General features: G+C 35.9%; 1 protein-coding gene across 1 annotated transcript in view; it reads right to left on the reverse strand.

Annotated features, from left to right (window-relative positions):
• CAMK2A (calcium/calmodulin dependent protein kinase II alpha) overlaps nt 1–26,632 on the reverse strand; it is a 369,514-nt gene that overhangs the window by 311,430 nt on the left and 31,452 nt on the right. The window contains exon 2 of the mRNA XM_053718653.1: nt 23,288–23,382. Within this exon, the coding sequence (XP_053574628.1) occupies nt 23,288–23,382 (95 nt within the window). The remainder of the gene's footprint in view (nt 1–23,287; nt 23,383–26,632) is intronic.

A 26,632-nucleotide genomic window follows, 5' to 3' on the forward strand; every position in this document is an offset into this window, starting at 1 on the left:
ATAGTAACTACTAGTAGCCAAGTAAGAGCCATAGAATTATTGCATAGGCAATTAGCACATCTTGTGCTTGCTTATCCACAGAAGTACTCTGTATAAATTGTTACCAATGCATCAGAGGATTATGAGTAACATATTCCAATTAGATATACAATATTTTAAGAATTTTGCTTCTAATACTGTGTTTAAACAAAGCAATTCCCTTATTGGGATTTCTGCTTTTGGGATTGCTGTGTTTTAAAACAGTACCAGAAGCAAAATGCTTAAGATATTGTATCTAATTTTCATAGCTTACCTTGAATCCTATGAAGCTTTGGTAATAATATATACAGAGTACTTCTGGGGATAAGCAAGTGGGGATACTTGCCTAGTTGTACTAATTCCCCTAGCAATAATGCTATGGGGACAATTTATTTAGCAGTGTATGCTGCTCATTCCGCGTAAGCCTGGATGATTGAAACCCCCTGCTAGCGGATGACTGGCCACGAATGTGAAGGGGGCAGCATTGCACAAGAATTTTATCAAAAATGCTTGTACAATGATACAATGATAAATGCCGACAGCATATGCTGTCAGCATTTAGCGATGTTGGGCGGACATGATTCGCTACAGCAAAACATGTCCGCTCGCCATTTGTTAAATCTACCACATGGCTCTGCAAATATATTAAAAATTAAAAAATAATTACTATAAATTTTTCAGGGTATCTGTAGATGTCAGTGGGATATATATATATATATATATATATATATATGTGTGTGTGTGTGTGTGTGTATATATATAATAAGATACAATAAGTATGAAATCAATCAAATAGAAAATTTGAGCATGCTCATTTTTTCACTGAATACATTCTATGTATTCCACATCTGAGATCAGACATGAAATACTTCTCCTGATTAACATAGCATTTAAGAGTTCAAAAGAGAGCATCTGTCTCATTACATAGATCACAGGAACCCCTGGGTTGATGGAGACAATAATCTGTGTTTTGGTGGAAAATATACTCAGAAGCCCTTTAAAATTTCTCAATATACTTTCTGATCTGAGAGAAGCATATGCCAACAGACATGTGATAATTTAACACCATGGCTCACTGGATTTCGTTTGAAACTTGATTGGATTCAGGAAAAAACAGTTTCTGGCTGAGGAGATGGCTCATATTACCTGGGTGTGAATTGTCCCCTGCGGAGTTTCCAATATGCAGCCCCAGACAAATTAGAATTTCAAGTCTCTGTATGACATAAATATATGAATCTTGCAAAAGGAATTGGTTTTCATGTGAGTTTGAGATACTCAAATGAACATGTATATTCAGACATATATTGAATGTGAACATGGAGGTCTGGGAGATTGTCTATACCTAAGAAGGGTAATATTGGAAGCTGAAAATCTAGGAATCCAGATTTCAACGTGTCTTAACCTATGTGAGGGTGTTTTTTGGAGTCATAGAAGTCTTAAGGATCCAAAGTTTGGACAAATCATATATATAGTTTTCAAACATTAAATATGTGCCCGGACTATTAAATAATAGATATGAATAAATTGATATGACATTGTCTGTTCATATAATATCAAATGTGAATGTCTGCTAAATGAAAAATATAAATAACCTATCAATTTTATTTTTTCAGGCATCTAACAAATACATATGTGGTTGTCCCATAAATTGCGTAATATGTTTTACGCATGCAGAAAGAGGTGTACTGAATGTGAAATATGCTGTGTTTTTATCTGAATATAAGAGAATAATCAAATACAACTTTAAATGGATTTTAAGATAATAATAATAATAATAATAATATGATCGCTAGAAACATGCTTGTATTTGGTATTGGAATAATCAGAAAAATGACATTATTCCATCCTATCTATAATTAAAATTGTAAGTAATTCATGCAAAAAGTTACAGTATGTTAAATAATTATTATATAGAGAGATATTTGGATTAGCAGTGACTGATGGTGAGACTCTATTTGCTGGTTGTCTTCTGCCCCCTAGGGGATTGGAACTGGTATGACAGCCAAATAAATTGTTTATTAGATCACATGCAGAGCCAGTCAGGGAGGCATCTCCCAGGTGACCAATGAGATGTGCAGATCCAAGGAAGAATCACAAACAAGCTTCCGAAGGGCCTATCATATCGTTTCACAAATGATTAAGATAATATAAGCTGAATGCAAGAGGAGAAAAGAGGCTGGCTGACTTTTTGTTGAACTCTGGGCTGATAACTTGCTGCATTTGGGACACAGTCACTTTAAGCAAATTGGGCTACTTTTTCTTATCCACATTGCAAATACCTTTATTTCATATGAGGTGAAACAAGAAATATTGGAAGCTGAAATATCGATTTGGTTATTTTTGGTGAAGTATACGCGATTGATATATATATATATATATATATATATATATATATATATATATATATATATATATAATATTTAAATCAAAAGGTATTTGTTAACCATAACTAATTGCAGTTAGTAGATTTAAAAGGGTATTTTGTATTTTAGCTTGCATTCATAGTCCTGTGTAGTCTTAACTTGTCACTCTTGTATGCTAAGTAATTCATTTATTTGCTAGATAAATATCCTTTATGTTGCATATTTTTTAGTCAGGTCCATTATTGTAAGTACATCTCTCTGGTGTGTAATTTATCTTTGCATCTTTTTTATCTTTGCATATATATATATATTAGAATTTTTCTTAATTGTAGATAATTAAGAAATTATTTCACCTTAGATAAATTGGCATATAAACTGACTGTTTACAATAAGAATATATAACACTTCTGGAATTTTAATTAGGGTTGTATAGAATCATTTGTGGGTTAAATAGTTTAAGTATATTTGTCTGGAAGTTAGTGACCCATACTCTGATTTTTCATTGTGGTATATTAATGCAATTTCATTGTGAACAAGGTTAATTCTAGAGGTATATTTTGTTTGCTTTGTAAAGAATATTATAACAGTTTTAAACTTGTATAGTTTGATTCATATCTGGTTTTCTATAAATATAATTAAATGTGTCTATAAATTTTAACTAATATAAAGAATTTAGGAATTTACATTACTTTTATTGTTTTGTATATGCATTTTATTGTGGGTTTGTTTTAAAGAATAATTATTTAATATATTGTATTATAACCCAGCCATATACTGACATATTATTTGGAGGCACACAGCTGAGATTTTATTAGTATTTATCAAATTGATATAATATACTCGTAGTAAATAGAGATTAAAAAAAGAAAAAAACATTTTTGGGAAAAATTGATTAAAATGTTTTAATTTTTCATATTTCAAAATTAATATTAATATTTTGAAAATATTTTATTTTTCTTATTGGTCAAAATTGTATTAGTGGTTTTTATATAACTAGATACTAAGCCAATATAATAATGTATGTTACTAGAAGTGAATCAATTAATTCTATACATTGTTGAAATATGTTCCCCAAAATCGCCCGTTAGTCAGGCAAAAACGTTTAAAGCAGAAGCCATTACTTACCTTAAAAATAAATTAAATATTAAGGGCGAATTAGGCGCTTACATTAAGATGCTAAAGACTAAGGCCAAAAATATTGCAGATAATATATTGTGTGGCGAAAGCAAAATATTTCAAGGGCTGTTAAAATTGGGCCAACCTCTGAAGCAGGGAAAACAGGATGAAATAATTTTCAAAACTTGGGGCCTGCTCCTCTATGTGAACACTGAAATGTGCAATAAAATAGAAGTACAAAATTCACAATTTGAGCAACTGAGGGGTGAAAATGATTCATTAAGGTTAGATGAGGAAGAGGCAGAATGAATCCAGAATAAAATTGATGAGTTTACAAAAATATAACCAGAGTTTAGTTGCTCAGATAGAAGATTTGCATAAGGAACTCGCACAAAGCCAGAGATAATTAAGTGGTTTAAAAAGGCTGTATCGTTATAATGAAAACCCCTCTATTAGCAATGAGGATAATGTAGATAATCCTAAATCTCTTAAAGATTACATTAGGACTGAACTACAGAAATTTAGGGAAGAATTTAGACAAAGAACCCCTATTGGGTCAGAAGTAAATTTCCCAAATAGACAGTCACCTCATGATATAAATTCAGGGAACTGCTATAACTCACCTGAGGAGGGGGAGGGCATCCCTAGTAGTGAGTAAGAGGGTGGAGCTAGCTACCCAAATAGCCCACGTAGTACGAATGTACGTAGGGGGTCTCCCCATAGTGAATTTAGGGCAGATAAGAGATGCTCCAGCCCCAAAATTAAGACTCCTAGGAAAGCCCGAGATACGTCTAATATGGTACATGACACCCCTAAAATAATTACATTTTTAAGTTATGCAGTACCAAAGTTCTCCAACAAGGGAACCAATTCTATACTTGACCATTTTAGAGACCTATGAAAACGCTTTCTCCATAATGAATGTCACAAGTGAGCAGTCAAAAATTGACTTTTTGCCCTGGGTATTTGAAGGTAAATATCACAAATTCTTTGCTTCACTAAAGGATATGAATATTCATTCCTGGAATGAGACAAAATGACAGTGCAGAAAAGAATTCGGGCAATATTGCACTAAGACTGCAGCTAAAATAGCTGTATGCGGTTTAAATTGTTGTGCGAATCAAAGCCCTATAGAATTCCTTTCTGTACTGAAAAGTGCGTACAGTATGACTGAAGATTATCCCATATTTGAATGCTCAGAATTTGTGAATTTATTTTTCTAAGCATTGCCCGCACCCATCAAACTTAATTTAGCTAGAGATTTTGATGAGCACTGCTCGTTGGACTGTCTGATCAAGAAGAGTACAAAGTTATACTCTATTCAGCAATTCAGTGAACAGGGGGTTAAAAGGGAACCAAAGCCCAGTACCAAAATTGTGGTAGAAACTAGGGTGTCAGCTAGCCCCCTCAATATGGAGTCTAAAAAGAAAACCTATGAGGAGGTGGCCCGAGAAAACAAGCCATCCCAACAAAGTTTTAACTCTGCCCCTCCCCCAACATGGGCTGAGGTGCAGAGAGATTATGCTCAAGATGGTGGGCATACCCAGGTAACTAATTATTCCCAAAGAGATGAACGCCCACAAAATAATTGGTATCCCCATAAAAATAAATACCAAAAGTGACGAAAATACTCTCAGGGTAACCATACACCCCAAGTAAATAGTGCTTCCCAAAATACTAACCTTGAACAAGTTGAACCCCAAAGACAGCCACATCAAAATAGGAGCAATAGCTATTATTCTGAGGGATCCCAAGAATCCAGAAATCAATACCATGGGACATCAAAAAAATCGGTCCATTGGTAAAGATAGCTTGTCCATTCAAGTGGGCCAACTCAGCACACAAGTTAGTCAACTATGTACACTATTTACTAATATGAGTCAAGCTTTTACGGCTCAGCAACCTAACAATCCTTTTTTAGGGGTACAGCCAGTGGCCAGCAGTGGGCCACAGGCACAATCATAAATACTGCAGTATTACCTGAGAGAGGGGGGAGAGATATACCAAATGGAATGATAAATGTCAATAATGGTACTAATCATATTCTCTCCCTACAGACCGGAAACGGACGATTTAGCTGTGATGACGAGCAACCTCGGCCTGAAAGCTTTAACCAATCCCTTCCTTTGCAGCATCCTCTTAACCTTATTTCCACAGATGCAGTACACAGGAACCCAATCGATCCTATTACAAAGGGATGGACTGGTGAGCATGAAAATTCTCCTGCATCAGGTAGCGTGGCAGATTCAGGTAACACGTGGCGAAGCCCACAGATGTATGATAATGCCAATTTTATGTGTGAAATAGTAGAAACTGCAAGGAGATATTATGTATTAGCTGAGCTCCAGGATTCAGTTTCCAACCCTATCATGGGATTAATTGATACTGGATCTCAGGCAACTATTTTATCCCACAGGTACTACACACAGCTAAATGAGCTAACACCCCACAAACCTAAAATAAAAGAATTTGATGGTTCACTAATAGGTGTTGGTGGTGACTCTTTAAAAGTCTATGGTACGGCATGGTTAAAATTTAAACTGGGGAACAGGGTCATAAGACACCCCGTCATTATAGTGGATCTGCCAACTGATAATTTAATAATTGGTAGTGATCTCCTGAAGCGATTAAGCACCATAATTGATTGCATAAATAATGTAATTTGGTCACAAGTAAAAAGGCCTATTAATTATGAGCGATCCGATATATCTTGCACCTGACATAACTGTCACGTGGAGGAAGAGAAGCCAGATGCTGTGGAGATTCATTTCAGGAATGACTCTATACCTGAAATCACTATCCTACAAATAGATGATCAGACTCCTTTAAGTGGCTCTGATGGTAATATTTTAAAAATTTCGCCTGGAAAGATAGCAAATATTTCTCTAGACGGCAATGTACTAACCATATCTCTCCACAAGGGGGACCCTAAATCCCTTAAAGGGGGAGGCCACACTCAATACCTCGCAGGGATTGAGGGAGTTAAGTATGACCTACTTATCCCTATGCAAGTGCATGACCTTGGTAAAACCAAATATGCTAAATTGAACTTAAAACAAGAAGCTAGCTATATAAGCGAAGGCTTATTAGCGCAAGTAGCGGAAGCTAAGGTGATTAAATATCTTTCTCCCCAAGACCACTGCGTCCACGGCCTGGATGACAGGTCTGAAAGCTATAATGTCACAGCTAAATGCTTATTATCTATCTCCATAGGTAATAAATCAGCGAAGCACCTGTTTTTAGTTTTAAACACTCCCCATAATCAAATATACATTGGCAATGATCTCTTACATAGATATGCCATACAAATAGATTTGACTAACTCTTGCCTCTGAAGCAGGTTAAAGGGGGACCCTGAAGTATTTCAGGATGAAAACGCAGCCCTGAAATCAAATCAGCAATTGCCATATGCTGTAGATATGCAGGTGTCTAACGATGTTATAATCCCTGCTGGGGCTGATAAATTCCTCTTACCCTTACAGGTAAAAAGAGGTCAGAAATTAAAAACTTCTGAAACACTAATTTGCCTCTCCCATAGAATACAAAATCTGGGAATAACAATGGCCCATACTCCTTTGGTAAATATTGGAACTATTCCAATACATGTTATTGTGCATAACATGACCCCACAGGATAAAACCTTTTCCAAGGGAACTACCATAGGATATGCACTGAAATTAAGTTATTACACTTTTGGATTCCAGAATAATGTAATTGGGCTAATACCTGAAGAATACTTAAATGAAGAACAATTAATAGAACAATCCTTTGCATCTATGCCAGAGGGTCTATTTGTAAAATTGAAGAAGCCTCTCTAGTATTTGATCAGCCGATCAAAGAGCAAGAATACCCCAATACCCAGAGCCATGGGGGCAATATAAATTATAATCAAGGGGACCTCACCTCTAGGTTGGAAAAGGCCTATGAGATAGGACAGCCTGAAATCTTTCCAGGATTTCAGCAAATAGTCGAAGAGAAAATATCTTTAGCTAATGGCTGTTCCAGTGATGATGAACGCCAACAGCTATGAGAACTCCTGATGGAGTACAATGATTTTTTTGCTAGGGATTCTTATGACTGTGGGGCTACAGACTTGCACATTGCAAGAATCCAAACAGATCCCAATGCACCACCTGTCTTTGTTAAACAATACAGACTTCATTTAGCCTCATATGATTCTCTTGCAGAAATCATAAGGAACTTGGAAGAAAGAGGTATTATCAGTCAGGTGCATAGCTCTTATAACAATCCTATTCTAGGTGTTCTCAAGCCCAATGGACAATGGCATTTGTGTGCTGATTTAAGACAGCTAAACAAGCGAGTGTACATGTCTGGCTGGCCTGTGCCATATATTGACCAGTGCCTAGCGCAGATGCAGGGATCCAAAATATTCACTGCCATTGATTGTGCACAGGGATATTGGACCATAAAGGTACATGAGGAGGACCAGTATAAGCTGGCATTCTCATTCCAAAAGGTCCAGTATGCATTCCAGAGACTCCCATTTGGATACATAAATTCAGGACATGAATTTGCTGTATTCATGCATAAGGCTATGCCTGATGCACTGGAAAGGGGGACATTATCTTATGTTGATGATGTTTTAATCAAAAGCACAGACTTTGAAAACCACACATCACAGAGCTTAAACACGTCCTCAGCCAACTTAAAAGGGCAGGTGTCAAATTATCCCTACATGAAGCTCAATGGTGCCGCTCTTGTGTAAACTTCTTGGGACATGAAGTAACTTCTGAAGGGCTTAATTCTCAGAAGAAAAAGGTGGAAGATATAATAAATTCTACAAACCCATCTAACTTAAAGGAATTGAGATCATTCCTGGGTATGACAAATTATTCTTGCAAATTTAGTGATAATTATGCAGAATTAGCTAAACAACTGCTACTTCTTCTAAAGAAGGATGTGAAATGGCACTGGAGAGAGGCTCAAGAGACAGCCAATGCCATAAGAGAGCTGAAGAGAAAACTCACTCAAGCACCTTGCTTAGCATACCCTGAAGGTGGTAAACCTTTCTACCTAGAAACAGGTTACACAGATATAAGCATGAGTGCTGTTTTATACCAAAAGCATGATAATTTAAGCAATGTCATTGCTTATGCGGGCAAAACTCTATCCCCAGTAGAAATAAAATTTAGCGATTGCGAAAAAACCCTCTTATCTACTGTATGGGCTCTACAAAATGTCTGCAGCTATATACAGGGCGAGAAAATTATTGTAGACATGGCCCACCAGCCTTTGCTGTATCTGCAAAGTGAGAGAATAAGAGATGGGAATTTGTCTAATAGTCGCTTAACAGCTTGGACTCTTTCCTTACAAGGCTGGCCTTTAGAAATCCGCTATAAACAAAACAAAAAGGAATCCAGCTGCACAAGGGCTTGCTGGACTCCATGACTGTACTGCTAAGGATCAAGGGGAAGAATTATTAGAAGATGATTTCCTGGAGGAACAATTGCTAGTTTCCCCATATAAAATGTATAATGAGGACCAGTGTCAAACATTACCTTGGGTATATGTTGATGGTTGTTCTTACCATGCCACTATTGAAAATGAGCGCAGATTAGTCGCTGGCATTGGTATAACTGGGGCAAATGGATTCCCAAATATATCTATAGGTTTCAACATTGGACTAAGATCCAGTCAAGTTGCAGAACTCACTGCTGTTCTAAAAACCATTGAAATGGCTATTGAACATAATATTTGTGAATTTGTGATCATTACTGACTCAAATTATGTGCGCGACAGTTTTGTTGAATACCTGCCAACTTGGAAAAGAAATGGCATGCAGAAAACTAACAACAAACCTGTCAAACATGGCAATTTGTTCTGCGAGATTGATAATCTGGTTGTGTCCAATGATTTAACCATACACTGGAAAAAGACCAAGGGTCATTCCAGAATTCTAGGTCCTGATAAGGAAGGCAATGATCTTGCAGATTCATTAGCCAAACAAGGAGCCATAACTGGAGAACTCCTTAATATCGACCACTTAATGGGTGCAATTCAGGTAGAAGCCATTACCAGAAACCAGGCTAAACAACATAGTGAGCTTAACTTGGTACAATGGAGTCAGTATTCTCCTAGTGAGGACCTGATCACTAGTCAAAAAGACGACCCCATTGTAGGCATCTTCTATAAACACATAAAAGATCCTGAAAGCAACCCCATCTCAAAAGATGATTGTATTGGCAAGGAAGATCTTAGAATCTTAATGGAGTCCAGATCACAATTCAAGTTACAGGATGGGTTGTTAATTAGAACCTCCAAAACTGGCATCCAGCAATGGGTGGTACCCACCAAGTTCAGAGGTCTAATGCTTCAACATGCCCATGATGCCCCCACATCTGGTCATCGTGGTGCCAAACTCACGTATAAAATATTGCATGATAACGCCTTTTGGCCGCACATGTTGAAAGATGTTCAAACTTCTATCAAGGTTGTTTAATCTGTCCACAGTTCCAACCCACTGCACCAATGCATAGAGCGCCATTGCAGAAAAGGGGGATGGTAATGCCATGGTCAGATATACAAATTGATTTTATTAGTCTAGTAACAAGGTCATCTAGAGGTAACAAATACATGTTGACAGTGATATGTCTGTTCACCAAATGGGTAGTGTGCATCAGTGCACCTAACAATAGTGCTGAAACATGCGCAGCATTGCTCATCAAACACGTGTTTTCCAGATTTGGTTTGCCCCAAAGAATCGAATCCAATCGGGGAACCCACTTCACTAGCGAAGTTATGATTAAAATGTGGAAAATACTAGGGGTCAAAAGGAAGCTCCATATTGCATATAGAGCTGCCTCAAACGGTGGTGTAGAGCATTACAACCAGTCCATTTTGAAAATCCTCAAAAAGTTTGTGAGTGAAACGGGTAAAGACTGGGATGTAAAACTACCTCTAGTCCTAATGGAATTAAGAGCAACTCCAAGTAGTGCTACCAAGATGTCACCTTTTGAATTGATGACTGGTAGAGAAATGGTTCTACCTCAGCATCTGCTGTACCGTACATCAAACCAAAACTTGATAAACGCTGCCAATACACATCAATATGTGGAGAACCTAAGAAAGCACCTGCAATATGCCTTTGCATTTGCTCAAAGGAACTTAGAGAAAGCCGCAACTGCCACTAAAACCTATTATGATCTCAAAACGTCCAAAAAGGTATATGAAATAAATGATAAGGTTTATCTTTATAACTTTGGAAGAGATCAGGTCAAGGAGAAGAAATTTCTTCCTTAATTGAGCGTGCCATCCTAGATCCCAACTACAAGTCATAGAGGGAGAATGAAATATCATATCCCCAAATACATTAGACATATTGTAGTTTAAAGATACCTAACTAATGAGCATAAGGGCTTAAAAATAATGGACTCTCTTCATAGAAGGCTGTCTATAATGCATACTGTCAGCACATTCACCAAGTACCGCTGACTTTAAGCCAATTCAAATACATGTTTCCTACATGTATTTAAAATTTGAAGGGGAAATTATGTCAGGGTATCTGTAGATGTCAGTGGGCAATATATATATATATATATATATATATATAATAAGATAAAATAAGTATGGAATCTCTCAAATAGTAAGTTTGAGCATGCTCATTTTATGACTGAATACATTCTATGTATTCCACATCTGAGATCAGACATGAAAAATTTCTCCTGATTAACATAGCATTTAAGAGTTCAAAAGAGAGCATCTGTCTCATTACCTAGATCACTGGAACCTCTGGGTTGATGGAGTCAATAGTCTGTGTTTTGGTGGAAAATATGCTCAGAATCCCTTTGAAATTTCTCAATATACTTTCTGATTTGAGAAAAGCATATGCCAACAGACATGTGATAATTTAACACCAAGGCTCACTGGATTTCGTTTGAAGCTTGATTAGATTTAGGAAAAAAACAGTTTCTGGCTGAGGAGATGGCTGATATCATCTGGGTGTGAATTGTCCCCTGCAGAGATTCCAATATGCAGCCCCAGACAAATTAGCATTTCAATTCTCTGTATGACATAAAAAAATTAATCTTGCAAAAGGAATTGTGCCAGGTATTTATGTGAGTTTGAGATACTCAAATGAACATGTATATTCAGACACATATTGAATGTGAACATAGAGGTCTGGGAGATTGTCTATACCTAAGAAGGGTAATATTGGAAGCTGAAAATATAGGAATCCAGATTTCAACGTGTCTTAAAGGGACACTCAAGTCAAAATTAAACTTCATGATTCAGATACAGCATGCAATTTTAAACAACTTTCCAATTCACTTCCATTAACAAAATGTGCACAGACTTTTTATATTTACACTTTTTGAGTCACCAACTCCTACTGAGCATGTGCAAGAATTCACAGCATATATGTATATGCATTTGTGATTGGCTGATGGCTGTCACATGATACAGGGGGAGTGGAAATAGACATAACTTTGCAAATTATTTAACAAAGTCTATTACTCATTTGAAGTCGTGCATTTGTTGATTATGCAAATGTACAGTGTTGACTGGTCCTTTAAACTATGTGTTTTTTTTTTTGGAATCATAGAAGTCTTAAGCATCCGAAGTTTAGACAAATCGTATATATAGTTTTCAAACATTAAATATGTGTCCCAGACTATTAAATAATAGATAAAAATAAATTGATATGAAATTGTCTGTTCGTATAATATTAAATGTGAATATCTGCTAAATGAAAAATATAAATAACCTATTCTATATATTTTTTCAGGCATCTAACAAATACATATGTGGTTGTCCCATAAATTGCGTAATATGTTCTTTAAATTGATTTTAAGATAATAATAATAATAATAATATGATCGCTAGAAATATGCTTGTAGTTGGTATTGGAATAATCAGAAAAATTACATTATACTATCCCATCTATAATTAAAATTGTAAGTGATTAATGCAAAAAGTTATAGTATGTTAAATAATCACTATATAGGGAGATATTTGCATTAGCAGTGATTGATGGTGAGACTGTATTTGTTGGTTGTCTGCTGCCCCCTAGGTGATTGGAACTGGTATGACAACTTTTTCTTATCCACATTGCAAATACCTTTATTTCATATGAGGTGAAACAAGAAATATTGGAAGCTGAAATATTGATTTGTTTATTTTTGGTGAAATATACGCTTGAGTATTGGAAATGGTATGACAGCCAAATAAATAGTCTATTAGAAAACATGCAGAGCCAGTCAGGGAGGCGTCTCCCAGGTGACCAATAAGATGTTTAGATCCAAGGACGAATCACAGACAAGCTTCCGAAGGGCCTATCATATCGTTTCACCAATGATTAAGATAATATAAGCTGAATGCAAGAGGAGAAAAGAGGCTGGCTAACTTTTTGATGAACTCTGGACTGATAACTTGCTGCGTTGGTACACAGTCACTTTTAGCAAATTGGGCTACTTTTACTTATCCACATTGCAAATACCTTTATTTCATATGAGGTAAAACAAGAAATATTGGAAGCTGAAATATCAATTTGGTTATTTTTGGGGAAATATACACGATTGATAAATATATATAGAATATTTAAATCAAAGGTATTTGGTAACCATAACTAATTGCAGTTAGTAGATTTAAAAGGGCATTTTGTATTTTAGCTTGCATTCATAGTCCTGTGTAGTCTTAACTAGTCCCTTTTGTATGCTAAGTAATTCATTTATTTGCTAGATAAATATATTTTGTGTTGCATATTTCTTAGTCAGGCCCATTATTGTAAGTAAATATCTATGGTGTGTAATTTATCTTTGAAAAAAAAAAATATATATATATATATATATATATATTAGAATTTTTCTTAATTGTAGATAATTAAGAATTTATTTCACCTTAGATAAATTGGCATATAAACTGACTGTTTACGTTGTATAGAATCATTTGTGGGTTAAATAGTTTAAGTATATTTGTCTGTAAGTTACTGACCCATACGGTGATATTTCATTGTGGTATTTTAATGCAATACAATTGTGAACAAGGTTAATTCTAGAGGTATATTTGGTTTGCTTTGTAAAGAATATTATAACATTGTATAGTTTGATTCATATCTGGTTTTCTATAAATATAATTCAATGTGTCTATAAATTTTACCTAATATAAAGAATTTGCATTATTTTTCTAAAGAATAATTATTAAAAATATATTGTATTATAACCCGGCCATATACTGACAAATTATTTAAAATTATTATACATTTCCACATGCCTACAGTAATAAACAACAAGAACATACTTCATCCCTTTAGTTATACAATGATTTTGCCATTGAAACATAAGACATTTACAGCTGCAAATACCTATTTTGATTGGCATTATTTTTATTTGTTGCATTATTGTTTATGTTCTTAGTCAACTAAGCTTAATGTGGAAAAATGTACTGTAATAGTAGATATTTTAACTTTTGTTCCTCGTAGCTCTGAGACATATGTTGATGTGCATTGACCTCCTTCAGTTGTAAGAAACATTTTGAGATGGCTCATATCTATTGTGGAAATGAGATACAACTCAATGTTCACATCTCTGGCATGTCAAAGTATATAAATACTGAGAAAGGAAGAAATCATACAATGCATTTTGACAGCGATTCATTCCATGACCTCAGTACAATGGTCATTTCCAGCATTGCTTTGTTTGAAGTATTGTATTCAAAACCATTTTATTTTCTTTTTTTTGGACAAAATGATAGGGTAATTGCATTAAGGGAATGGTAGGCAATGAAACAGTGGGGATCATGGAAAACTGCAGTACAATCAAAAACAATTGTAAGCCAGAAATACGGTTACTGACAATTTTCTTTTCCAGGAAATTTTAGCAGAACAATAGTTTGAATGTACCAATTTCTTAGACTTTTTTTTAAATCATGTACATTTCTTAAATAGTGCTATTATTTTTTTGTTGTTGTTCTGACATTTATACATATATCATTTAAAAAAAATGCTTATTTATTATTTATACTGTTCCTTTTTTAAAAATGGAAAATATTTCAAATTATATTACATTTATTAGACAAAAAAAATTGTTTTTTTTTTAATATTTTCATATTATTCAAAATTTGTCCATGTGGGAATTTATTTTAAACAAACATTGGATTCATACTCATTACAGTTATTTCCAATGGAAATAAAAATATAGACAGCTAAGTTTAACAAAAATCTTACACTATAAGAATAAATTACCAGAACCTACTGTATCATTTAATGTTAACAGAAAATCCAACTCTCTAAGTAAATTTGATTCAATGACTACCTCAGAGTGGCACAGAAGTCACACAACTGCATATTCCAATAGCTCAAGTCAAATTCATTAAAAGTGTCTGAGCCTCCTCTAGTCTCCCACCACCTCATACTATTTTAAAGGGACAGTCTAGTCCAAAATAAACTTTCATGATTCAGATAGGGCATGTCATTTTAAACAATTTTCCAATTTACTTTTATCACCAATTTTTCTTTGTTCTCTTGGTATTCTTAGTTGAAAGCTAAACCTAGGCAGTTCATATGCTAATTTCTAAACCCTTGAAGGCCGCCTCTCCTCTCAGGGCATTTTGACAGTTTTTAACCACTAGAGGGTGTTAGTTCATGTGTGTCATATAGATAACACTGTGCTCACGCACGTGGAGCTCCAATGAGCCAGCACTTGATTGGCTAAAATGCATGTCTGTCAAAATAACTGAAATAAGGGGGCAGTTTGCAGAGGCTTAGATACAAGATAATCACAGAGGTAAAAAGTGTATTTATATAACTGTGTTGGTTATGCACAACTAGGGAATGGGTAATAAAGGGATTATCTATATTTTAAAACAATAACAATTCTGGTGTAGACTGTCCCTTTAAGGCTTGATCAGACAAGCCTGAAAGACTAAAATCCAACATTTAGAGCCTAACTGGCTTTCCCTATCAACAGTCATTAGTACTATGTCAGGATTGGATGAGGTATGATGGACACATGAATGGACAAACCATGTGTACATCATTACAAACAAAGGAGCAGATTAACTAAAGAATATAACTCATTCACTCCCTTCCTGCACCTTTTATTGGCATCAAATGGCACAAATGAGGGAAATAATACATTTTGCCAAGAAATTATTCAGTCTTCGTTGGTTCCATCCAATAATGTATTTGGCTATTCATATATTGGACAACTTAACAAATCAGCAAAATTTAAACTAATTTTCATTTGTCTGAAGCATGGATGCACATCTCTAACATTTATTAAACAGTGCTGAGTGAGACATATTTTTTTCATGCTTGTTAAAACATGTATTTGTTACCCAATACAACATCAACAGTTTTCCTCCTTAGTCAGTGATCATGTATACAGCAATATGAGTTACATAAACATGCAGATTTTTCTTATTCTTTTCTTCAAATATCTTGTTATTTGCTACTCTTTTATTATACAAAATGTTCAACTTCTCATTTTCTAGGTATAAATAAAGATACTAAAAGCTACTAAATAGTTTTCTTTATAAATGATAAATGCAACTTTGTGTTTCAAACTGATTCAAAGGGAATTGAGAGTAAACGCATTGCTTCCAGCATGCTGATAACATCAAAGAGTTTGCAACAAATGACAGCATGTGACCCTGCTTGTGGCAGGGCATGACGAATAAGGAATTAAACAAAAAAAAAATCACTGCTGTTTGGCACTTGGCAATAAAATAATGATATATTATTTGGTGTGCCAGTGCTACGTAGTGAATACATTACTTGCAGTCCTCTTTGAGCTCTGCATTGTCTAAAGTCATTTAAAATATTCCTTAATTTTTTCATATTTTAAATCAAATGTACCCTATATCTGCACATCTAAACTGGCACCTGCTTCTGCAGTTTTTTTCTTTTTTAAGGGGACAGTCAAGTCCAAACTAAACTTTAATGATTCAAATAGGGCATATTATTTTAAACAACTTTCCAATTTACTTTTATCACCAATTTTGCTTTGTTCTCTTGGTATTCTTAATTTAAAGTTAAACCTAGGTAGGCTCATATGCTAATTTCTTAGACCTTGAAGGCTGCCTCTAATCTGAATGCATTTTTACAGTTTTTCACCACTAGAGGGCATTAGTTAATGTGTGTATAGATAACATTAAGATCACGCACGTGAAGTTACCTAGGAGTCAGTACTGATTGGCTAAAATGCAAATCTGTCAAATGAACTGAAATAAGGGAGCAGTTTGCAGAGGCATATATACAAGGTAATTACAGAGGTAAAACATGTATTAATAGAACTGTGTTGGTTATGTAAAACTTGGGAATAGGCAATGAAGGGATTATCTATCTTTTAAAAAAAAAAAAACTGGTGTTGAGTGCCCCTTTAATTAGGCTTCATGAGATAAAGATAATCAAAGGCTGTATCCCCGGAACCATTATCTCCAAAGGCAGTGCACTGTGGATGTGCATTTCCCTTTAGTTTATCACCAGAAGCAACTAACTTTTAGGAACATACACCAGTTGAAGATTATGGGGGGTAGTTATCAAGCCGTCTACTTTTCTGCCTTCACCGGCCCAATAGGCCCGCCTAAGCTCGCCTACCTTCGCCGCCGCGGACCTTGAATACGTTCGCCTAAGTTATCAAATAAATCTGTCAAAAAGCCGCGGGGCAATGAGCAGCGGACTGTGAGAGTTATCACTCATCCGATCTCACTGCTCTTCGGCTTTTTCCCAGCTTTATTGCTAGCCTGTCACTAAGCACTCACACTAAACTACACTGTTCTACCCCCTATACCGGCGCCCCCAGAGCCCCCCGCAACTAAATAAAGTTACTAACCCCTAAACCGCCGCTCCTAGACCCTGTCGCAACTCTTATAAATGTATTAACCCCTAAACCGCCGCTCCTAGACCCTGCCACAACTCTTATAAATGTATTAACCCCTAAACTGCCGCTCCTAGACCCTGCTGCAACTCTTATAAATGTATTAACCCCTAAACCGCCGCTCCCGGACACCGCTGCCACCTACATTATACCTAGTAACCCCTATCCTGCCCCCCCTACACCGTCGCCCTCTATAGTAAAGTTATTAACCCCTATCCTGCTGATCCCGCACCTCGCCGCAACTAAATAAATAGTTTAACCCCTAAACCGCTGCTCCCTGAACCCGCCGCAACCTATATTAAACCTATTAACCCCTATCCTGCCCCCCCTACACCATCGCCACCTATAATAAATTTATTAACCCTTATCCTGCCCCCCACTACACCGCCGCCACTGTAATAAAATGATTAACCCCTAAACCTAAGTCTAACCCTAACCCTAACGCCCCCCTAACTTAAATATTAATTAAATAAATCTAAATAATATTTCTATTATTAACTAAATTAATCCTATTTAAAACTAAATACTTACCTTTAAAATAAACCCTAATATAGCTACAATATAAATAATAATTATATTGTAGCTATCTTATGATTTATTTTTATTTTACAGGCAACTTTCAATTTATTTTAACTAGGTACAATAGCTATTAAATAGTTATTAACTATTTAATAGCTACCTAGCTAAAATAAACTGAAATGTACCTGTAAAATAAATCCTAACCTAAGTTATAATTACACCTAACACTACACTATACTTTAATAAATTATTCCTATTTAAAACTAAATACTTACCTGTAAAATAAACCCTAATATAGCTACAATATAAATAATAATTATATTGTAGCTATCTTAGGATTTATATTTATTTTACAGGTAACTTTGTATTTATTTTAGCTAGTTAGAATAGTTATTAAATAGTTATTAACTATTTAATAACTACCTAGCTAAAAGAAATACAAAATTACCTGTAAAATAAATCCTAACCTAAGTTACAATTAAACCTAATACTACACTATCATTAAATTAATTAAATAAACTACCTACAAATAACTACAATTAAATACAATTACATAAACTAACTAAAGTACAAAAAATAAAAAAAGCTAAGTTACAAAAAATAAAAAAATAAGTTACAAACATTTTAAAAATATTTCAACTATTTTAAGCTACTTACACCTAATCTAAGCCCCCTAATAAAATAACAAACCCCCCCAAAATAAAAAAATGCCCTACCCTATTCTAAATTAAATAAAGTTCAAAGCTCTTTTACCTTACCAGCCCTTAAAAGGGCCATTTGTGGGGGCATGCCCCAAAAAGTTCAGCTCTTTTGCCTGTAAAAGAAAAATACAACCCCCCCCCAACATTAAAACCCACCACCCACATACCCCTAATCTAACCCAAACCCCCCTTACAAAAACCTAACACTAATGCCCTGAAGATCATCCTACCTTGAGTCGTCTTCACTCAGCCGAGCAGCGATGGAACCAAAGTGGACATCCGGAGCGGAAGAAGTTAATCCTCCAAGCGGCGCTGAAGAAATCTTCCATCCGATGAAGTCATCATCCAGGCGGCGCTGAAGAAGTCTTCGATCCGGGCGATGTCATCTTCCAAGAGGCGCTGAAGAGGTCTTCTATCCGGGCGATGTCATCTTCCAAGCCGAGTCTTGAATCTTCCTTCCGCCGACGCGGAACCTCCTTCTTCACCGACGGACTACGACGAATGAAGGCTCCTTTAAGGGACGTCATCCAAGATGGCGTCCCCTCAATTCCGATTGGCTGATAGGATTCTATCAGCCAATCGGAATTAAGATAGGAAAAATCTGATTGGCTGATAGAATCAGCCAATCAGATTGAGCTTGCATTCTATTGGCTGTTCCGATCAGCCAATAGAATGCGAGCTCAATCTGATTGGCTGATTCCATGTAGGGGGGGGAGGATTAGGTGTAGGGGGGAAGGATTAGGGGTGTTTAGACTCGGGGTACATGTTAGGGTGTTAGGTGCAGACAGCTCCCATAGAAATCAATGGGATGTCTGTCAGCAGCGAACTTGTACTTTCGCTATGGTCAGACTCCCATTGATTCCTATGGGATCCGCCTCCTCCAGGGGTGGCGGGTTGAAAACCAGGTACGCTGGGCCGGAAAAGTGCCGAGCGTACCTGCTAGTCATTTGATAACTAGCAAAAGTAGTGAGATTGTGTGCGGAACATCTGGAGTGACGTAAGAATCGATCTGTGTCGGACTGAGTCCGGCGGATCGAAGTTTACGTCACAAAATTCTACTTTTGCCGGTCTCGAGCCTTTGATAACTAAGGCGAATCAGCCTCGCCACAAATACGCTGCGGAATTCCAGCGTATTTGAGGTTGACGGCTTGATAACTACCCCCCAATGGCTCAGGCAATAAGCTCCAGCAGTGGAACTCTGCTAAAGTCTAGAGAAATAGACCAAATTAATTTAAAACTTGCAGACAAGTGATCTATTTGAAATTACTCCCTTTAAGATAGTACTGAAATGAACAGATTTGTTATAACCTTGTTCATCAGTCCCATCAGTGTGGCCACTCGATGTTGATGAGAAGTTATGGAATTAGAATTATTTCATATGAGAATCCAGAGAAAGCTACAACACATTTCTACATATCATATCACAGCCCTGTCTCGAACATTACTTGAAATGTTGCCACAATAGAAAAATTTAAAATGTTGTTGGAGAAACTAAATGTAACCATTATCTCATAAATTCATAAGAGAGCAGGAATGAAAAAGTAGCCTGAAACACTTCAGTGCTGTAAAATGTCCCTGGTGTACTGGAAATATTAGAGGGCTTCCTTTAACCCTATTTGTAATATCTTAACTCTTTGGCTTCTAGACAAGGATGTAACACCAGTCCTATGGCAGCATTTTAAAATTGATGTGTAAAACTAGATCTGACATATTTTTGACTAAGAGCCAAAGGGTTAAAATAGAGGAAGTAGATTTAGCTTACTGATGCACTTGCTGTCAAACATCCCAAGCAATGTGACAGGTATGAAGAGCTGTTGTCACACCTACGCTGTCATGTTCGATCCTACTCTCCTACTCTCCCTATCAGTTCACTTCTGCTATTGATGCACATAGCAGCACTGGAACCATAGGTATCACATACTATTTTCAGCAGGAGAAGAGGGGGGTGTTGAAAAATTAAATGTACATAGAGGTACAACAAGAAATGCCCCTACGTGTTAGTGTGCTGTTCTATTTGTTACTGCATTTCACTGAAGCTGAAATGCAAAACAGTATGTCTACTTGTTAGGACACACATCACTGTCCTGATAAATCTCTAACTAGTTAGCTTGTAGCACTAATGGATCATTACAACTTTTCTTAATGGATAAGTACATTTTAAAGAAGTAGGAAATGTTGCATTTCTCATGCAGAACCCCCCCCCCCCCTCAGAAAAAAACAATGACACATATATAATTAGGGCAGGAGGCAATATTCCTCTAACAAGGGTTTAATAAGAACACGGTTTCTTGGTGATTGGGGATAAATTGATGCATTTTGAAAGAAGGAGCATAAACTAAAAATTAATGTTGTTACTCTAAGAACAAGGCAATGTTTATCCCTTTTTAATAAGCAGGTACTGCTATAACTTTATTTATGCTATTCTGAAAGTATTATTTTTAATATCAATATCAAAATATCTACATTAGAAACCTGTGATTGATGACTGGTGCTCATTTAACCAGGTGACATTTTAAATAATATTTTGTCTTCTTTCTCATTTAAGGCCAGATTATAAGATTTGCGTTCCACTCCGTAATACCAGTATATCAGTATTACAAGTGAAGCACTCGCATTATAGGGAAGCTTTGCGCTCACGAAAGCGCACATTTCTAGGCTCCAATGGGAGCCTTGTTCTCATGCCTTTAGACACAGCTGAGAACCTAGTGCAGCCAAGGTAGTAAGTCACACAGTGATGGGCAGCAAATGTTACATATTGTCATGACTGTTCCAGTGACTTACTTCTCTATCTTATCCTTTGGATATTAAATTCTTTCACACTGAGTCTTGGCTCCTCCTATTCAGAATCGTATAATTTTACACAAACCCTCAAACACATTGCTTGGTTATTTTGTACCTAGCTTCCAAACACATTGTTACCTAATCCTAGGAAATCCTAATTTCGACCGCTACAGTCCCACAGCTGTTGCGAGCAACCGAACGTACTAGCGGTGACGTCACCCGCCAACGTATGCGCAGCCTACAACCGGAAATCCGTGTGAGAGCAACTTGTACAAGCTACCTAGGTAATATTACTCTCAGAGGACACTGAGTAAAAGCAACACTTCTTCACTGAATACCTTATCTACTGAATTAGTATCGGTAAGTTCCGATGGACACTTCCCAATTTTTTACTAAAAGTTTTGTGTGATTAGATTGCCTTCGTCACACTTATCTTACAAACTTTTGTTAACCGCTTACTGCTGATTTCTAGGGAAACTTATTCAGTTCAATTGTTAACCATCTAATCTTTGTTATCAAAACTCAATATTCACACAGCCACTCCCCCAAACTCGCTATATTTAGCAATTGCTACAATTGTCATTTAAAGGAAACAGAAGAACAATTCTGAGTAGAGCTGGATGCTCACAAGTCTCAGCTGTTGTTCAACTGGACCTCACATTAACGTGTGGTGAATCTGCTGATGCTGTACATTTTGCTGCGTCCACAAACTGTTACAGAATCAAAGATTCACTTCACAACAAAACAAAGCTGCAGTTGTGGTCCTTAACATCCTTCTCTTACTTACAGGGAATAACTCTTATACAAAACCTGACACATATATATGTACAGTATATATTGCATCAGTATTACAAGTGATTCACGTTCACTTTGCACTCACAAGAGCGTGCTTCCATAAGCTCAAATGGGAGCCTTGTTCTCATGCCATCGGACATGGCTAAGAATCTAGCTCAGCTACAGTCCCCATAGACCGCTATGTAAAGGCACTTTTCAACACCCCACACCCGCACACTTTAACCTCTTATAACGTTTTTTGTTTTTTTTGTTTTTTAAAAGATGCTAAAAAAAATTAAAGAATAAGGAAGCAAACACTTTATTTTAAGGGCAATTGGGGGATATTTTTAAAATTAAGTTAATTTTTAAAACACTATATGCTACCATGAGCACTTGTTATGGTTGGCTATTTATTGTACACCCTTAAATGGGCAGATTTGCCCATTTACGGGGGCATGATAAATTAGTGCTCCACTTGTAATCTAGCCCATAATATCCCACCCAAACCTATACCGCCAAAAAATTGATTAAAATAATGTGCCTGGTACATTGTGTAAAATGTAGGGTCTGAATGCCCTGTGAGATTTGGTTGTTCTGGATAGAGGAAAGGAATTTTGAGCAGAGGTGTGTGAAGCACCATGTTTCTCTATGACATATCTATGGGAAGGGAAGAAGGGCAACATAAATTTTGTAATTAGGACAATTTGTGACATATAAGGAATATGCAATCATTACACATTTACTGGTTATTAGAGAGAATCACTTCAAATCCCAACATTTATTCTGTGCTCCAAATTATGCACATTTTATCGAAATATAAAAACCTACAGACAGGAGTTGCTCTTTATAACTATTACACCCTCTGGTTATTTAACATTGTATTACAAATTACTTTCATACATATTATCTCCCTAGTGAGCCCAACAGTTAGATTGATTACTTGATTTCCTGGGATTTATTACAAATAAGTGCGACATGACAGAGCTGCTTGTTAGAATTTCCACCATTAACTGAATAAATAGAATTCCACATTATATATCTTACTCTCATACACATTTGATAGGCTGATTTACTTTTTGTCCCCTTTAATTTTTTTCACTTTTAGTTATTCCTGGTGGTGATCAGTGTGATGTCTGAACTCATCTGTGAGCTGGAGAAAGGTTTCTTAACACACACTCACCTCTAGCAGATAGCTTCTTAGTATTAATGATTTTTGCTGCATATTCTTGACCAGATAAAACTTTGACGCATCTGCGGACAATGGAGAAAGCTCCCCTAGAAAGTAACAAAATGAATGGTCAATATTTATTAGATCTACTGCAAGAAGAGTTCTATGAATGTCTCTCTATGTTCACAGGAAATAATAACACCTGTATTTCTGAATGTTTTAGATATTGTATATCTACAGCTCCACTAGACTACTCTGAGAAAAATAAAAAATAATTAAAAGAACACTGCTCCATAATACATCAGCAGAAATAAATTAAATTAATATCATAATATAATCAAAGTCGTGTGATCATTCAATGTAAAGTTTATAAACCCTTAAAGGTTGAGCCAACCATACTAACCAGGGCAGCCCCCTACCCTCAGACCATCACCCCCCCCCCCAGCACAAATATAGAACTGGAGAGATTTCCCAAGACACAGATTAGTTTATTGGCTATTAAATGTGATAATGACAATTCTACAATTCTAAATGTTTGTGAACTTATATATGGACAACACTGCAGAGCAATTCCATAGCTACCCTCATCTCAGAGGCAGCACAGGCAGTTGAGTACAGACCAGTGAGAGATCATAGCAAGACTGGGCCTTCCAATGGCCTGTACAGACCCTGTTATCTCACTGGGCCATGACCGACTGCTAGAGAAAAGAGGATACATGGAGCTCTTAATAGACCAGTGTATAACAAGCCTTACAGAAAAAAGTTGGAATACAAACTTAAATGTAAGGCTTTACAAGGGCAGGATCAACTAACCAACCAGATCTCTGCTATAGGTGACAAGTGTAGACCTAAGGAAGTTGACTAACGTAGAGCCACCACCTGCACAAAGCCTGCAATGCAAAGCACAAAGGGGCAAGAAGAAGGAAAGGAAAACAGGACAGGAAGAAGAGCGGCAGTGACAATGCTTTGCAGGCAACTAATACTAGTAAATAAGCACGGACTATCATATGCAACACTGTTCCCATTCACATGCTTATTAAAAAAATCATATCCCATTCCCTACAAGAGGTTAACCCTTAAGCGCTTTCAAGGTCCAGTTATACTATTGCACTCTCTCTACAAACATAATTTAATGAGTCAAATACAGGATACTACCCAGAGATTGCAATTATATAACATTACATTACTTCTGGGAATATAATGATATATAGTGTGTCAAAAATATAGACCAAAACTAATACCATTACTAAAAATACCTAGATAATATGACAAAACAGTGTTTAAAGCAATACAATAAATTACTTTTGAACTAATCATATATAAATAGGCATACTGAGAACAACTAAAGTTTTTAATTGTTTAATATAGGGACATGAAGGTTTTATTACATCAAGATCTATTAAATATCTGTGGCCACATAAAATATTAAACTTGTCACCATAAATAGAAAAGAAAATGCTAATTAAATCTACATATCCTAGAGAATATAAAAGGATACATGTCTAAGGTCATTTAATTACATGCAATAATATAATATTATATTAATATTTTTAAACTATATGACTGGATTTTTTTTTAACAAACCAGTTATTCCTTCTTACCTAGGACCTGATGATCAAAGATTCTGCTGCTTGGAGAGAAATTGTAGTGCAGACTTCACAGGGGCTTAACTCATTGAATGCACAAAGATAAAGGGCAAAACTCTCTAGCACTGAGAGATCTCTCTAATTTCTGTATCCAACATGCAATATAGAACTGTAGGATATGAGAGTTTTTTTATACTTCCACTTTATGCTTTGTATTTTATATTACTTTCAACTTTAGACTCTGTCATTTCAGTATTATTACATTTAAGTTTTTCACTTTCTATTAAATATGTTATTATATTTAGATTTAGATCCAGCAGTGATTTTACACATTCTCATCATCTTATGAAAGTTTCTGTTTTACTTTCATAAATTAAGATCTTACTTTGTATATTTCTGTGTATCTTTTACAAATTACATTGCAGTTTGTATTTTCTCTATTGTAAAATAAAACAGAGCTTCAGAAAGTGCTAAAGTCAGATGAGTTCCCTAGGCTAAACAGAATAATTCCCAGGGTATGTCTGAAGCTCTCTCACAAGTCTTGTGAATTGCTGTAAGCATTTTTAACAACCTGAACCTCAATCACATACTTGGCAACGTGCACAAAAACCAGCGTTGCCATTTTTTCTCAAATTGCGTGATCACAAACCCGGCGCAGCAGACAAGTTACGTGCGTAGATTTTTCACGGGGTTCACATTTTTTACTCCCATAGACTAACATAGAGCTGGCTTTGACAGTCGGTATCACAAAGGCAGTGCATGGACTTACGCACACAGAATGGATATATTTAACTCTATTTTTAGGTCATCAGTTTCCGTGTCGGTTTATTAATTTCTTTCAGTTTCGATTTTTATGTGTGAATTCAACAAAAAAACCTCTTTATTTTTAACTTACGCATGCAATATACTGGTGTAAATTACTGGGAACGCCAGAAATCTGTAGTTGCACATATTTCTGAACCTCGCCAGTTTGGCCTACTTATGCCAGTACATCATATGGCGGCATGTGTTATGTGATTCACCCGATGTGCGAGGTGAATTTACGGGTGATGCAGGTTTCATAATTTCACAATACACTTACTTAACTGTCAAAAAAGGATTATATATAAAACTATAGACAAAACCAAGTTAAAATGTATTGAAAACATTTTAGTTTCATTTGTAATTTATTAATTGATTGATTGCAAACTGAGCCTTTATTTCAACCCTATGTGTTCTCCGGTTACCTTCTCTCTCCCCAGTGAAATTCTGTATCCCAGAGAGCTTTATTATTTTATATGGAACTCATCTCTCTGGGACTTCCAGGTTCTGCCCTTTTTCTTATAGAATTTAGTGAGTTCAGCTTCTGTGAAGTCTGGACTTTAATTTATCTCTAAACTGTAACATTATTGCTTATTGGGCCCAGATAAATAAATTAAGCTCTCTGGGAATTTCTAAAAAATACCTATAAATGTACATTGTATGATCCTAAATTGTTAAAGTTACACAGAAAGGGGCCGATTTAACAAACCGTCAACCGGCCCCAATGCATCTGTTTCTGCGTGATGATAAATACAGACAACTACTTATACTTTATTCTCAATTGAGATTTAGATATCTACCAACTTAGGTAGACATGCTAGGGTAAAATGACTGTAAGACACTTTTTTATTTATAGAATCTGTGTAAACCAGTTCATAGAGATAATTCTACTACAAACCTATAACCTAAAAGTACAACAGCCAATGCTACCATATAATCATTTTTCAGCATAACAATGTAAAATGTATCC

Source organism: Bombina bombina, chromosome 6 (genome assembly GCF_027579735.1).
Source record: "Bombina bombina isolate aBomBom1 chromosome 6, aBomBom1.pri, whole genome shotgun sequence".
Classification (NCBI taxonomy): Eukaryota; Metazoa; Chordata; class Amphibia; order Anura; family Bombinatoridae; genus Bombina; species Bombina bombina.